Genomic DNA, 16,563 nt, shown 5'->3' with positions numbered 1-16,563 from the left:
AACAAATATAAAGTTGGACTTAACTAAAATGGTAGTTATGAGTGTCAGAATGATACCAGATACAACTAAATATATGCATATTATGATAAATAATAGCATAGCATTAAGAGAAGAATGCCAAAGAAGGGATAGTATCTTCAAGTTTTCTCTACACATCATTCTAGAAGAGCAGAAAATGATGACAACTCAAGCCATGTCAATTTGGATAAAATTACTTTAGCTAAGAAGCAGAAAATGTGATCAAGAAAAGCTCAGTCAATCTTAGCCACTTCAGTCGTATCAAATAATACTAAAAATAATAAATTTGAAGGCTAATCTATGCAAAGGCAGAATGCTAATAATACCAGAGGAAATTTGGCAACTATTGCCCTTATAGAATTATGACGTCACTGTAGCAGTTTTTTGTTCATTAGATGCTTGGATTAATGAAGATATAAATAAATTAAACATAACCTCTCCATTTTAGCAAACTTCCTAAAGAGGCTGAGTCTTTTAATTTTCTATTATTTCTTCACATTCCAATACATTCCTATCACATTTAACCCAGAAGAGATTAGGTAACATTCTAATGCTTTATAAATTTTATTTAAACCCACTATTTTAACTTAATACACATGCATAGATTTCTTAGATAAAATAATCAAATATTAAGTTTGTATCATACAAAGGTGGTATTTCAAACTATTCAAATACGTCAGTCCCATGTCCCACCAGTGGCAATTTATTATGAAAATAATGTGTGTGCTGTGAAATGGGGAAGATCTCTACAGACTACAAGCATTAAGTGTTTTTATTATGTCCTCTAATTGGTTCTTATGACTTGGGTCCCAAATAGAGAAAATTAATGAATTAAATCAATACCAATAAAAAACATATTAACTGTGCTACAGGTGTAGTTTAAAAGCAGAAAATAAAAAAGCCACAGCATGGCAGAAATAAGAAATGATGTCATCTCACACTGAACAACAGCCTTGTGGGGGGAAAAAAAAAGAAAAAGAATACCACCATGCTGTTTGATCGGCACTATAAAAATTGACTTTGTGGAACTGATAATTTCATATCCAAAGATCAGGCAGTGAAATAAATTAATATGTGGGAAAAGTGGCATGGGGATGAGTGGTGCCAATATCAGGATAATAACGAATTTTCTACATTCATTTGGAAGGAAAAGGACCATTGTGAAATTACAACCACCACCAAAAGTTGTGGTTTAATTGATAAAATTAACAAACCCCAAACTTATAGAAAACTCAGATATAAAATATTTAATTAAAGTTGGCTTTCTGGTAACTCAAAATGTTTACTTATAATTGAGGTTAATTTCTTAACTCTTTATGCAATATAATGTACCAAATTTAAAAGCCAAGTGATTTCTAGTATGCATTAATTCTTTCTGGAATTTAATATTTATTTTAAAAAGTGCATAACAGGAATAAGAGAGGCTTACCAAAATATTTCAAAACTCAAGTACATTTTCCTCATCTCCAATATTTTAGAACTGAATAAAACATAAACTGAATCAAATTTTGAAACTGTCTTTGACAAGATAAAAACACCAAATTATCTACTTAAAATTCATTTTGAAAATACAATCTCAGATAACTGAAACCAAAAGTACTGACCATTGGTTTTCTCCAGAATACTGAGTTCTAAATGAACAAAAATTTATATGCACTTTTCTAGATTTTGAGAAACATTTTTTTGTTTCATTAGAAAAGTTATTTCTAACAGAATATATTAATAGAGAAATAGCACAATTCTTATTCAGTGCCTAAATTTTCACAAGCAAAAATATGAAATTTTATTTTTCTCCATAGTTTATGTATTGATCCACAGGGCTTACAAATAGCAACACACTCTTGGGCTGATACTATCGTGGATTTTGCTTAAATTATGAGGGCAGGAAAATTTTAAAATCCCACAGGTCACAACTGAATCACATTAACTGGCTGATTGAGTAAATGAAGGGCAATTCTAAAATGCAAAATAAAAATGGAATTAAGGCAGCTTTAAAAGAAAATAAAACTCATCCACCCAAAATAGTGGTACATAATTCATTACTTAAAACGCTCTCTGTGAAGTATAGACATAAAGCCTAAAATAAAAACAAACATTGCAGTTGTGATGCAGCATCAGGTGCTTTTACTTCAGTGAATGAAAAATAATGGTCACAACTCAAATGAATGGGAATTTAATATGAATATATGCACCTTACCAGAGATGTTTGCTACCAATGATATTTTAGCAATTCCATATTCCTTACAAAGTCAGTATAATTGTTGTAAAAAAATCAACTGTGGTTCTGAATACCCATTCACAGTTGACCTCAACAATGTATCTGATGTAGGAGACTGAGTGTCTGTGACAGGCAGAAGCATGTGATGGTCCTCAGTCCCAAGTGGAAGAGCTAATGGTAAAGTCATATCAGAAGGCTTCACATCCATAGTTTCTGATAAAGGACTTTTTTGTATGGAATCTTGTTCACTCAAAGTATGATCCTCTGCACTGGAGTCTGGAGTTTTATCTGCACCTATAATGTAAGGAAAAAAATCTACATTATCTTTAAAACAAAACTAAACCCCTGAGGTAGACTAATGTACTTACCATTCCCAGAAATTACATTTCAACCTCTATACCTTTACTCAAGCGGTTTCTCTTTTGTAGATATGCCCTCCTCACTATTTATGTAAATTCAATCTGGGCCTCAAGGTTAAGTTCAAGCACCAACTCCATTAAAAAAAAATGGACTTGATTAAGAATGAAACAGGGCGAGCTGTTTTATCGGCTTAATCACACGTTTGTCAATTTTCATATACTGCCTTGTGGCATCTATCTCTCTTATTGCCATTTAACATTCTACTCAGGTATGCCTTGAATCCTCAACCAGACTGTAAATTCTTTGAGAGTAAATGTCGTTATACTTCTTTAACTCCCTCAAAATATTAAACAGTGATAAGAAATACTCTTTTCATTCACTGAATGTTTTAAATAAGTTGTTCATATTATTCTGTGAGTTCAGAACAGTATGTATGGCACTTTCATATATTTTCAGAGGTGAGAAATTCTGCTCTACTCAAGAGAGCAATTAGCACACTGACTTTTTGCCTTCAAATTTTCCAATGGCTTTAACATGCTTCCGTTACTCTAAAGTGTTGACATGATTTTGGTTTCACTGTCCTTGTTACACAGACAAAACTGCTTTTGTAAAATTGTAATTATCTGTATTCTTCCCAAACTACTCTTCACTTCAACTAGCCAAGGTTTCCTTCTTGTCCCACTGACTCTTTACAATGTTCTCTGCCTGGAATGAATCCTCTCTTCCATCTCCATCTTTGAACTCTTCTCCATACTTCAAGTTAAAATTAAGTTTTTTCTATTACTTACCTCAGAAAAACGTAGTATCTTCTTTAGCACTTTTGTGTCGATTATGCCCTACATTTTCCCTATTTATTTAGTTTATTTAATTATTTATTTAGGTTTCCGGTCTCGCACACCAGGTTGCAAGTGCTTTGAGTACCAGAACTATGCCTTGTTTAACTTCATATTCCCTGAAAGTACACCTTACAGAAATTTAACAAGTGGTTAAATTAATGACTTACTGCAGTTTTTAATGTCTCTAACTTAATACTTATGATGTTTAAGTATTTACACACCAGAAGGGCCTAGTGTCATGTCTAATAATGACAGAATAAAATGGTAAGCACAGGGAAACTTTTTTAAGAATTCACTTTAACCAATAGACTCAAAACTTATTGTTTGGCTTTCCATTTTTATATATTATAACAACGTAGGACTACCTGTTTCCCTATTTCCTCTTAAACATTTCTGGACTAGTGTTCATGATAACATCCCCCACAACTTTTCTTTTCATAATAACCGTAGTAAACCCTGAGTTATCCAGACTCCAGTATGGAAAACAGTGACACAAAGCTTGCTTATATGTTCCTTCATGCTTGGGACTGTTATTAAGTCAGGTTTTAAAAGGAGGAAATGTTTCAAGTTTTTTTTTTTTATAAGAGATTCAATATGAAAAGAAATCCAGAGTGAATGTTTCTGCAAAAAAGCTACTTTCCTCACATGTATATACCTAGTTTTTGAAATAGACATTTAATTTAAACTGCTTAAATGGACATCTCATCTGAACATTTTAAGGAATAGCACTAATATGAGCACCAAATTAAAAAACAAAACAAAACAAAACAAAACACAAGCATTTACCAGAATGGACTTTTGTTTTGTGCTTCTTTAAATTTTTAATATCTGTGTAAGAATTTCCACACAATTCGCAGATAAATGGTCTTTCTCCTGAAAAACAAATTTAAAAGTTTAAATTTCAATATTTTAAAAGCTGCTAGCTAAGACAAAAATATCAATGTTTATGAACACAAGGCAAAAATTATTATAGTGTTTAAATTTGGTTTCAAATTGTAACTTTAATCACCTGGTGACAATATAGTGAAATGAAAGATTCTATACAACCTAGACACTCCTTTATACAAAAAATCTGTATCTCAAGAAAACTTGAGCATTTTCATGAACAGAAATGTATTTGCAAACTAAAACAAACAAAAGCCTACTCTTGTATTTCTATGAAACACTTAGTGAGTGTCAATTATATGCCAGACACTGGCTAAGAGATTCAGCTGGGAGAAAATAAGTGTAATAATCATGGTTTCTGCTCTCAGGTACCTGGCAAATTAGAAAATCCTTAAAAATACTGACAGCATGCTACAATATTACACTTCTTTGGAAATAAGAACTGTTCAGTGCTTTATGGTGTAAACTAAAGCACATGAGAATATAAAGTCACCAAAAACTTACTAAATCTCTATTAAGTACTCACATTATTCTAGGTAGGAATTATGACGAGGAATTTTTAAATAGAGAATGTCAGAACAGTACTCTTTCAAAGTGGCATTTTCCTTTGTTTTAAAATTTTTTACATTCAATATTTTCTTTATACGATTTACAAACTACTTTTTACAATAAACATGTCAAAATTAAAATTTGTTCCTAAAAATTGCATACTAAACACTGTTTAGTAAGAAAATCTGATGTTATCTTGGTATTACCTATTCCTTTTCATTTCTTGGTATATCTGTGCAATTTAATCCAAATCATTTAAAAACTATTGATTATCTGGCATATTTCTTGGAAAACCAACACAATTCTTTAACAAATTTAATTCATACTCCAAACAACTAAAAAAAAAAAAAACAAAAAAACAAAATAAGCAAATAAGTTGATATTTATACATTAAGATATTGCTATAGGTATAGTATGACTAAATACCATATAGTCCATAATGGCTTAAAAGTCAAGGTTTACATAAAAAGAAATTAAGAGAGAACAAAAAATAATACGTTCTCCCTAAACACAGACCTGTATGGGACCGAAAGTGTTTGTTGAGCTCTCCTGAGGAAATAAAACTTTTCCCACAAATACCACATATGTATGGTTTTTCACCTAGATGGAAAATAAAAGATAGCGAAGTGGTGTACTATACCAATATAATATTTATCAATTACAAATAATCTAAAGTAAGCTTTTCTGAAATATTATTTAAATTAAAATCTCTCTATATTGTACTTTAGAGGTATTTTCAGTGATCCAAGTAAATGAGTATTAGTAATTATTGTATACTGTTCATAAGTTTTCATATATTAAAACTTTATTCCTGAAAATGTCCCTTCTAATAGCGATGATTTGGGCAAGGAATTTGATTTTTATATGATTAAGAACATGTCAATTCATAAACCCACATTTCTATTCTTGCTATCTACTATATTAATAAAGGAGAATAAAAGTATGTAGGGAAGTCTTTTAAAAAATGTACCCTAAAAAAGCAATTTGTTTCCAAACTGCTATTTTGCATCTGAATTACTTTATTTGAAAATCTCAGAATATCTGTGTAGGAAAGGTCCTAAGAAGTTAAAAAATCAATGTTCAACCCAAACCCACTCCCCAACCCTAACTACAGGAGATGACCCTTCAGGAAGCTGAAAAGGTTTTTATAAAGTCACAAAACGCATCTCAATGCAAGTTTATATAATATCAAAATTATCTCACTGATTTTAATGTGTAAGTTATATAATTTACTTCACCCACCTTGTATTATTCTAGAAAATAAGTCAGCTTTTATATTTAACAAATATGTGAAAATCATAAACATACCTTATAGAAGTATAAACAGATATCTAACTACAAAGTTTCCAATCTACTTCGCTAAAGGCCCAAGTCCCCTTTTTCTTTTATTTATAACTTTATTTTAAGCAGTCTCTCCCTGTCAAACTTACCTGTATGTTTTCGAGAATGAGTGATAAGAGAACTAGAGACAGCAAATGCCTTCCCACAGGTATCACATACATAAGGCTTTTCTCCAGTATGCCTACGGACATGATAGGTCAGTGTGCTGGCTTGAGCAAATCTCTGTCCACACCTATCACAGACATATGGCTTCTCTCCACTATGCTTCCTGTTAGTAAATAAAGTTAAATAAGTAAAACAATTTGGAGGTCAGTCTATGTAGCAAGAATTCATAAAGTTTTTTATACATTTTATTTCATGTCATCTTAACAGGCCAAGACTATGTATTTAAAATCAGTAGTTGTTTCAGTGTAAACACTGCCAAAAACAAATATTTTACTTACTATCAAAACATTAGTTCTGAGATCAGTTCAAAAAGTTTTTCCATGATCTTTATATGGTTGTTAGTGGGCCCCTAATACTGCAGGCAATTATTTTCACAAGTCTAGTCACTCTTTGACTTGTGAAAACTCTCTCCTCAAACCATCAGCATCTCCTCACCCATTGTTACTCTCAGGTGACATCCCTGCTTCCTATTTCACTGAGAAAAATTCATATGACATGAGGGTGACAGTTCATCTGAATCCATCAATTCCAATTTGTATACTTGAGATCCTACTTAATGATATCACTTCTGCAGTTTCCCCAGTCCTACATCATCCATGTTTCTCACTCCACTGGATTACGGTATACAAATATACTGATGTCTCCCAGATTAAAAAAACAAAAACAAAAACAAAACAAAGACCCTTGACCTTACTTGCTCCTCCATTCTCTGCTCCCCTTTACCAAAACCTTGAGACTCCAAGTGTTCTATCTACTTCCATTTCTTCTCTACTGGCCTCTACTAATAATACTTTTGTCAAGAGCACTGCTGACTTCCCACTTTGCTAAATCCACGTCAATTCTCCGTCTTCATCTCCCTATCACAGAATTTTACAATTGACCACTCCCATCTGAATAACTTCCTTCACTTGGGATTCCAGGGCAGCTCTCTTTCCTGGTTTTCCTCCTCTACTGGCTGCTCCTTCCTAGTTACCTCTGCTGGTTCTCACCCATCTCTCAGAACTCATAAAGTTAGAGTGCCTCAGGGCCGTCTTTTGATTTCTTCTGTCCACATTCACTCTCTTGGTGACCTTAGCCAGGGTTACAGCTTTAAATACTGTCATATGCTGATGACTGCCAAACTGTTATCTTCAGCTCAAACCAGTCCCCTGAACTGCAGACTTAGATAACCAATTATCTATTACACACCTCTATTCAGAAGTGTTAAGTCATCTCAAATTTAACACGCACAGAACTGTACTCGTAAATTCCTGCACTTCCACTTAAACTGTTCTACCCGCAAACCTTCTCTATCTCAGTTAATGGCAACTCCATCTTTATAGGGGTTCAGGCCCAAAACCTCAGAATCATCTTTGACTCTCTTCCAGACTTCACATACAATCTGTCTGCAAATTCTGTTATTTCTAACTTTAAAATATATCCAGAATCTACTGCTACTTATTTCTTTCACTGCTGCCACCCTGGCCTGAACCACCATCACCCTTGCTTGGGTTTTATCTATAGATTCCTGTTTACCCTGATTCCACTCTTATAATCCTATACCAGTTAGAATGATCCTCTTAAGTTGCATTCTGGATCATTCTGATCTTATTTCTGGACCAGTCTGACCTTATTTCCTAGTAGTCCCCACCCCCTGCTTATTTCCTATCAACCACTGTGGCTTCCTTGTGGTTCCTTGAATGTGTTAATATTGTTTGGTGGAACCACAATTACAATTCTACTGTCCTGAATTCTAATATAATAGTCTATTCATAAGACTATGGTGATTAAAAGACTAAAAGATCAAACAACTCATTTGGTTTTTTACCTTGCATGAATCTTGAGATTGCTAGAAGTTGCAAACTGTAAGTTGCATACATCACATTTATAGGGTTTTTCTTCACCATGATGCATGCGACTATGGAAGACTAGCTGACATTTCTGAGCAAATCCTTTATCACACAATTCACATTTGTATGGCTTCTCACCTAAAGGAACAATAAAACTTGTATTTAGAAGAAAATAGTGTTTTGGTTGCATAAGTCATATAAGATTTCATCAACAGTACTAGCTTTGTTATTAAGAAAATGTTAACTGTTGGAACTGAAAACAAATATAATCTTTTCCAGACCACTGAAAACACCAGTAGAATCAGAAGAAATTAGTGTTTCTGAATTCACGAGAGAAGTACATATGGCATTTTAAAAAGTACGAATCTAGGGCTGTGCTCGGTGGCTCACGCCTGTAATTCCAGCACTTTGGAAGGCGGGGGCAGGTGGATCACGAGGTCAGGAGATCGAGACCATCCTGGCTAACAGTCTCTACTAAAAATACAAAAAAATTAGCTGGACTTGGTGGCAGGCACCTGTAGTCCCAGCTACTCGGGAGGCTGAGGCAGCAGAATGGCGTGAACCCGGGAGGCGGAGCTTGCGGTGAGCCGAGATCGCGCCACTGTACTCCAGCCTGGGCAACAGAGTGAGCTCTGTCTCAGAAAAAAAAAAAAAAAGTACGAATCTAAACGTACCAATGGGTGCTCATACTTTCCAACCAGGCAGAGGACATGCAAAATAAAGGTAACTGTAGAAGCTTAGGGAACACTGTATGTGTAATTCCAATGAACATGTTCAGAAGTCAACAGAGTCTCGAAGTATGTAATGAGAAGTGTTGGCAATATCTGAAAACTGGCCTGAATTGTAATTACATTTTCTCTTTATCAGTTTTAATGTCTTTGTCTCTGTTAAATACTTGGTAAGCTAGAATCAACATGCTTATTTGGAGGGAAAATGGTATAAGGAGTTGATGCATTAGGGCTTAAACAGCCAGTAAATACTTGGTTACAATTACAAATAAATTTTCAACAGTTTAACACTGTTAAATACTTTGATGAATAGAAAAATATACCAAATTCTGGTCACAAGTAGTGTGTGCTAAGTACTCTCTATAAAAATACACTATATTAGTCACAGTATAAAAATAATTATATCTCCCCACACACCCGTCTCACCTGTATGAGTTCTTACATGCGTTTTCAGCTGGTTACATTGGGTAAATGCCTTTCCACATAAGTGGCAGACGTAAGGTTTGACTCCTTTATGTATTCTCATGTGCCTTCTCAAACTGCTGGCTTCTGAAAACACTTTCCCACATGTGTTACACATTGGCTTGGCCTTGGAATACCTCTGATCCAGCTCTTCCCCGGAGTTCTCCGCCTCATAAGGACTCTTGATACTGGCTATATTAGACATAGAGTGTTCTTTCAGAGCACAGTTTGGCTGTGATTTTCCACGTTTCCGTTTCACTGTAACAGTGTGCACAATATCTTGTGCTGGAAAAGTATTTTCCACAACTGATGTCAACTCGAGTTCTGAATTATCATTTATTTGTGCAACTTGTTCTACTACAGGTGTGGGCAGTTTATTTGCATCTAGGAATAAGTCAACAGATGCATTCTCTAAGATGTCACTGGGATATTGCACTGTTTTATTCTGCCCTGTTTTTGGGGAGTTGAAAGCCTTCTTCTTCTTTTTTGTTTGAGATGACTTTTTTGCTAACGCCCCTTGTTTAGGATTTGCCTGAATCAAATCTGTAGATACTTCTGATTTCTCTCGATTATTATAATCTCGCAGAGTAAGAAGACAAGTCTGTTGATTCAATTCAATGTTTCCAGTAATACTAGATATCTCTGTAGAAGAAGGATTAGCAATAAAAGCAAAATCTTCCATCTTTATTTTGCATTTAGTGACCACCTCTTCCACTTTGAGATAGTCAGCAGCCTGATGAATTTCTTTAACATTCCAACTGCAAGGAAACAAGGCTACATGACAATATTCTGATCAAAGAAAAACTTTTCGAAACAGAGCTGCATATATACTTCAATGTATTTTAAAGACCTAATGAAGCAGAATGCTGAAAAAGACATAACTAAGAGAAAAATATATTTATAAATTCATTCAGAATAATGTTTAGGTAAAAAATCTCCAATTTTACAGAACTTCAAGAGATGAAAGATAATGGCTATTCACAGCTGACAGTGAACCACTGCAGAAAAATTAAATGTTAAATTTTCTGGCTTTTTAAAACCCTAGAACACAAAAATAGCTGATGGTAACTCACTACCTCCTCCATTCATCCTGAGGCCTCTTCAGATAGCAACCAACTTTTCTGGATTGGCAAGAGGGAAAGTCTAATGACACTTGTTTCTTACTATTTTCTCCTGCTCCCCTGTGAGGGACTTTAATTATGTTTCCCAAACTTTGCTGTGCATGTGAATCACCCGGGAATCCTGTTAAACGTACATTCAAATTCAGTAGGTCTGTGATGGGGCCTGAGATTCTGCATTTTTTTTCTGTTTTGAGATGGAGTATTCCTCTGTTGCCCAAGCAGGGGTGCACTGGTATAATGATAACTCACTGCAGCCTTGAACTCCTGGGCTCCTGCGTCAGCTTCCCAAGTAAATGGGACTACAAGCATGTGCTACCATGCCTGGCTATTTTTTTTGTAGAGGCAGGGTCTTGCTATGCTGCCCAGGCTGGTCTCGAACTCCTGGCCTCAAGTGATCCTCCCACCTTGGGCTCCCAAAGTGCTAGGATTACAAGCATGAGCCACCAGCACAGCCTGCATTTCTTAATACACTTCCTGGTGATGCCAATGTTGCTTAGAGGAATCCACTTAGAGGAACAAGGTTTTAGAATGTTAAACTCTCTCTAGCAACCCTCCCACCTTTTTTGGTGATACTCAACCCAAATTAGCTGGAGTGTTTGTGATATGAGACTTACAAAGAAAGACTTAAGCCACCTTGTTCAATATTCTAGTCAAATGTTTACTAAGCATCTACCATGTGTGGTACTAAGATATTAATAAGTAAATAGTCTCTGTCCTTCAGAAGTTCACAATGTGGTGAAAGGTTGTTTGATTAATCTAGCACTGGCTCTGACATTACTGGCTGACTTAATTAGGGTAAGTCAGCATCTTTGGGGGGTTCAACTTTCTTAGCTATAAAATTAGAGTTGAGTTGGTATTAACACTAAAAACATGACTGTTATAAGTATTTGAGGATGGAAACACACACACACACACACAACACACACACACACACACACCCCTTACCCTAAAATAATCTTCCTGTTTTCCCTAAATATGGTTTATTTTTGGGAAGATGATCTCTTTCCCTCTTTGTTGTAAGTATAAGCCAGAAAAGGGTTTTAATCATAGCTGACAATGTAAATATAGTGCTGGCGATACTATTTTAAAGGACTAAAATTTGAAATAAAATAAAAAATAACTAGTGTCATGAACCTCTAAGATCTCTAAAAGTATGCTACAGTATCTACAAATCTCTACCCATGTTCTCATCATCTTCTAATTAAACTTGCTTTGCCTCAAGTGCCACCTGTATGTTTCCCCTTATTTAATTTAGCGTCACAATAGCTTTCTAAAAATTGTCTTTTGGGCTGGGCCACTAAAAAAGATCTTTTGGTCTCTAACTGTGTTTAGTGCTCCATAAAATAAACCGCCAAACAGATAACAAGGTCAGGTAGCCTTAAGACCAATATAAGTTAGCAGGAAGTCATACATTAATTGTTCAAGGCCAGGTGCAGTCGCTTATGCCTGTAAGGCCAAGGTGAGCGGATGACCTGAGGTCAGGAGTTCAAGACCAGCCTGGCCAACACGGTAAAACCCCATCTCTACAAAATAACAAAAATTAGCCGGGCATGATGGTGGGTGCCTGTAATCCCAGCTACTCAGGAGGCTGAGGCAGGAGAATCCCTTGAACCTGGGAGGTGGAGGTTGCAGTGAGCCGAGATCACGCCATTGCACTCCAGCCTGGGCGACAGAGTGAGACTCCGTCTCAAAAAAAAAAAAATTTGTTCAACATTGAAATGGTAATTCATACAAACTATTTCATAGATGGCTATAATCTCAGTCACAGTTAAGAGAACCAATCAATACTTCAATAACAGATTTGCTTTTGTTTACAAGTATTAGATAACATTCTGTGAACAGTCACTGAAGGTCATTTAATTACATATTGCCAGGTACATGCCTAAATGCTTTATAAGATTATCCTCAGGACATGCCTATGAAATCTATTATAATCCTCATTTTACATACAAGTGAAAAATCAGAAGTCCAAAGAAATAAAGTAACCTGTCCAAGAGCACAGAATGTTAGAACCAAGATTTGACCAAGGTAATCTGGCCCCTGAGCCAACCTAATTCTATTATTCTACCTGTTTTCTTAATCACTAAGTTGTAAGCCTTTCTATTTTGGTATAAATCTTCTCTTACATTTCTAGCTGAACTCAAGGAATTAGCTCCCCAGTCCCCAGGAAAGATATGTACCAAGAGACTGAACAAAACACCTGGTTGTTCTTCACATTGGTTCTTTGCATGAAGTCTCAAAGAAAAGTGCTCTACTGTGTATTCAAATCAAGATTTTTTTGTTTTGCATAGTTAATTGAGAGAAAGGGAAACCATTAAATTGAAGGCCAGCCAAAATTCACACTGCTCTTTTCCTTTAATCAACTTATAAATAACTCACTTGAAGATTTCATTATACCAAAATTTAAAAATAATTCCAAAATAGCATGAAAGTTTACTTTTCTCTCCCTCCCCTCCCCCCACTGGATACTTCTTACACAAGAATGTTTCCTCGTCAAAAGGATTAATGAGCACCCTGATTCTAGATTTTTAAATATTTCCATGATAAGTTACAATATAAAAGGGAGGGAAAGATTTTGCTTAATGTATACATGCACATCTCTACAGAGATCTGGAAAAGAATGAATTAATATATATCAAAAGGTTAACAGGGGTTATCAGTGGGTAGCAGAATTTCAGGTGTTTCTTTTTTCTTTTTTCTATTTTTTCTCCAAGAAATGTGGAATTAAAGGGGGAGGAGAGGGTAAAGAAGAAAAATAAAGAAATTAACGTTCAGTGGGAAGTGAATAAGGATCAAGTAAAACCTTATTTAGCCTCAAGGTAGTTATTACCATCTCATTTTGACAGATGGGGAAACTGAGGCCCAGAGAGATTGCATCATGCTCAAGGAGACATAGCGACTGACAGGAAAGATCTAATTCCAAAGCCTATAATCTTCCTATGTCAGAAGATTATGAACAGTCTACTCATGTTCACTTTCATAAGAGAGGCAGAAATAAGACAGGGGTAATTTAATCAGTTTCTCTTCGCTTTTATTCCCTCCACCTTTTCCCCTACAATCTGTAAATGTATTGATATTAATCTAATTATATGGTTCGTTATACAGGGGAGACACACAGTGCCTGCATTATCAGATTCCTCAGAACCCACTTCTTGTTAATGCAGTGACATCAGTAAGCATCTTAGAGAATCATTGTAGCATCTCTGACCTTACTTTAGTATTAGTACTGGTAGGTTAACAGAGATAACAGGAGTCAGAATGAGGGAGACAGAAGACCAGAGGAATTCAAGGACCAAAAAGCAATGGGAAACTGGAAGTAACTTAGAATTTTTTGTGTTTGCAGCCTGGCCAGCATGGTGAAACCCTGTTTCTACCAAAAAATACAAAAATTAGCCAGGTGTGGTAGTGCATGCCTGTAGTCCCAGTTACTAGGGAGGCTGAGGTGGGATAATCGCTTGAACCCGGGAGGCAGAGGTTGCAGTGAGCCGAGATCGCCCCACTGCACTCCAGCCTGGGTGACAGTGAGCCCGCCTCAAAAATAAAATAAAATAAATTCATCGTGTTTAATGTTCAAGTTTACATAAGTGAAATCACAGGCTTTGTTTCAGTAAATAAACGTGTCAGAACTCTTACTGTTTATTATCTGTGCTTATGAAATATTGCCTGCTCATCCTAAATCAGTGATACTGATTTCTTTATAAAAACAAACATTGTGTGCATAAATAGGTGAAGAATTTGAGTTCAGAGAATGAATGGAAAAAATACAAATCTACTTTTGCTGTGAAGACTACTGACTAACTTTTATAACTGAAAATAAAATGTGTACTTTACCTGTCAAGATTTAAAGTTCCTGTGTATATAAACTCCAACAGTTTCTGAAATCCATCAGCCTTCACCTGACTCTGATCAAGAAAGACATTGTTCTCAGAAGTGCTTCTGTAGATCGCACCAAAATACTCACTAAAGGAGGCCAGCACATTCCTATGAGCTTTAAACTGGAATTCCCCAATCACTATGGTGCAGTCACAGAGAAAACCTGCTTCCCGCTGTTTGTTCAGTCTCTCTAAAAGGTGCTCACAGTGGTGCGAATACTGCATTTTGATATCAGAATGGAATTTTACCCTTGATCTAAAAGACAAAAAGAAACAGTAAATCAGTAACCGTAAGTTTTCATCAACGTTCAGTGAGGGAAGGGACAGAGAACATAACTAACAATTTTAGCCCCCTTGAAAATCCTTATCAAACATATATGGTTAAGAATGAACGGATGAGTGCCTTTCTATCTTTGGTTACCTTGATCAACTAACACAATCCTTTGGACACATCAATAAGTGACGGTGAATGGCAACACTTCTACCACCTGCAAAAAGCACCGCAAAACCTGACGCTTTCACATCTGTTGAACCCTCAAATTTTCAAGCTCAGTAGACATACTTATGTTACAAAAAATTTTTTTAAACCACTAAGACATGATCTCTTGGGACACATAGGGGCAAAACAGTACGAGTTTTTAAAAACTGCTCTCAAGTCACCAAAACCTGTTAGTTTCCCCAGTGCAGTTTCCCCAAAACGCGAGGTGGTTGCCCAGAAAGCCGGGAATGCGCCGGGCCATGGCTTGTTGTCAAAGGTTCTATCACTCGCGCTAAGGAGGCCACACCTTCTCCCTTCCCACTCTCTCTACGCGAGGCGGCATCTGAGAGCGACAACCCAAGCCAGTCCCTCCTCGGCTTCTGCCGCCCTGCCCTCTGCCCAGCTCCCACTCCCGCGAATTCCCACAGCAGAGGTTGTGGCCCAGGCCACCCCGGGGCTGCCTAGCCCAAGCCTTCCACCTGCGCCCCGACCCGTGCTGGAACTCCAAGGAGCCTGCCCTCTGATGGCCCAGGTTCTGGAGAGACCGGGAATGGCGGGCTGGGGGTGAAGTAGGAACTCACCGATAGCAACCCAGGGGGGAGCACGGTTTCTTCACTCTGTCTCCGCCATCTTGGGAGGACGTCACAGCGCCACGCTCCGCCCCTCCCTTCCTTCCACGGTGGCGTCACGTCCGGCTCTGTCATCCCGTGGCAGTGCGGGAGGTTCTGGGGCCGTGGGGGTCCGGCGCCGGCCAGGGCGGGACAGGATGTCCCACAGAGACCCACTCCCCAGCATGCCAGGGGTCCCCCGAAGCAGCAGGCGTCGTGGATACGACAGCTGAGGGCTTGCTAGCTCGCAGCGCTCCGCCTGTCTTCCTCATCGCGAGCATTCTGGTGCCGGCAGTCAGCGTCTGGCGCTCCGCCGAAGCTCTGCGCCGAGGCCCGGCAGCACTGCACCGCGGGCCTCTCTCTTGAAGCCAGCTGCGCACTGCGTGCGGGGGCTTGTAGTTGCTTGTCTTCTCCCATCATCCTCCCCTTCCTCGGGGCCCCACCAGTGGAAACTGCTGCATGTGTACTTGGATCTCTGCCATGGGGGATTTTTTAGCTGAGACTCGGCACCCTTTTCCCGCTTACGTACCTGAAAACTCTTGGCACCCCCTGGTTTTTTTTGTGCCCAGCCAACTGTAGCTCAGCGTCCAAGATGCCCTTACCTGGTGACAGAAGTCTGGGATGCACGAAAGCGGAGCAGCTGGGCACAGTGGGCATGCGCAACATTAGAGGAAGGTGGGCTTTATACCGGAAAACGTTTTCCTGCGTCTGGACTAGAAGATTTTTAATACGATTATTTACATCCACTTCAGACGAAAAACCAAGTGATATAATACAAAAATGCTCAGGAGGCGACAGGACTAACCACTTTTACACTTTGATCTTTCCTTCTAGGCTGTACATTATTTTTTCAGTGTTAGCTGGTGAGTCAAATTCATTTTTTAAAACCCGGGACACGTGTTCCACGTGGCAAGGCTTCCATAAAAACATTTGGTGAACGAATAAAGTAACAAAAACTTACAGTTCAAACTCTCAAATTGCTATCAAGATCATGTCTTTTGAAAGACCGGCATACATTAAGCTAAGGCTTCCCTCAAAAAAAAACCAAAACAACAACAACAAAAAAGCGTGATCTCACGCTTTCTTCTAAACG

The 16,563-nt window shown here is 37.3% G+C and overlaps 1 protein-coding gene across 4 annotated transcripts; it reads right to left on the bottom strand.

The window, feature by feature from the left end:
• Positions 1-558: 558 nt before the first annotated feature.
• Positions 559-16,499, bottom strand: MYNN (myoneurin). Of its 4 annotated transcripts, none has more exons than XM_054480972.2 (8): positions 15,444-16,499; positions 14,344-14,640; positions 9,356-10,149; positions 8,180-8,339; positions 6,297-6,475; positions 5,383-5,466; positions 4,219-4,305; positions 559-2,530 (listed from the first exon to the last, which is right to left on the bottom strand). In XM_054480972.2, exons 2-8 carry the CDS (start codon positions 14,607-14,609, stop codon positions 2,268-2,270), a joined length of 1,833 nt encoding a protein of 610 aa, XP_054336947.1. In that variant the 5' UTR covers positions 14,610-14,640; positions 15,444-16,499; the 3' UTR covers positions 559-2,267. The 4 variants fall into 4 exon arrangements, with proteins under 4 accessions (XP_054336947.1, XP_063518478.1, XP_054336948.1 ...); XM_063662408.1 differs by having other exon boundaries at positions 9,356-10,165; positions 14,474-14,640; XM_054480973.2 differs by lacking the exon at positions 5,383-5,466.
• Between the last annotated feature and the right edge of the window lie 64 nt (positions 16,500-16,563).

The sequence above is a fragment of the Pongo pygmaeus genome, chromosome 2, assembly GCF_028885625.2.
Source record: "Pongo pygmaeus isolate AG05252 chromosome 2, NHGRI_mPonPyg2-v2.0_pri, whole genome shotgun sequence".
In the NCBI taxonomy this organism is placed as follows: Eukaryota; Metazoa; Chordata; class Mammalia; order Primates; family Hominidae; genus Pongo; species Pongo pygmaeus.
The sequence above is the reverse complement of the archived record's forward strand: the minus strand, read 5'-3'. Positions and strand labels throughout refer to the sequence as shown.

What these genes read in the sequence shown, in the direction of transcription:
- MYNN (XM_054480972.2), bottom strand. Translation starts at nt 14,609, where the DNA reads ATGCAGTATTCGCACCACTGTGAGCACCTTTTAGAGAGACTGAACAAA. An exon ending in GGAACTTTAAATCTTGACAG is followed by an intron (nt 10,150 to 14,343) that starts GTAAAGTACACA and finishes GTTTCCTTGCAG; the next exon opens with TTGGAATGTTAAAGAAATTC. An exon ending in TCATTCTCGAAAACATACAG is followed by an intron (nt 5,467 to 6,296) that starts GTAAGTTTGACA and finishes TTTTCCATCTAG; the next exon opens with GTGAAAAACCATACATATGT.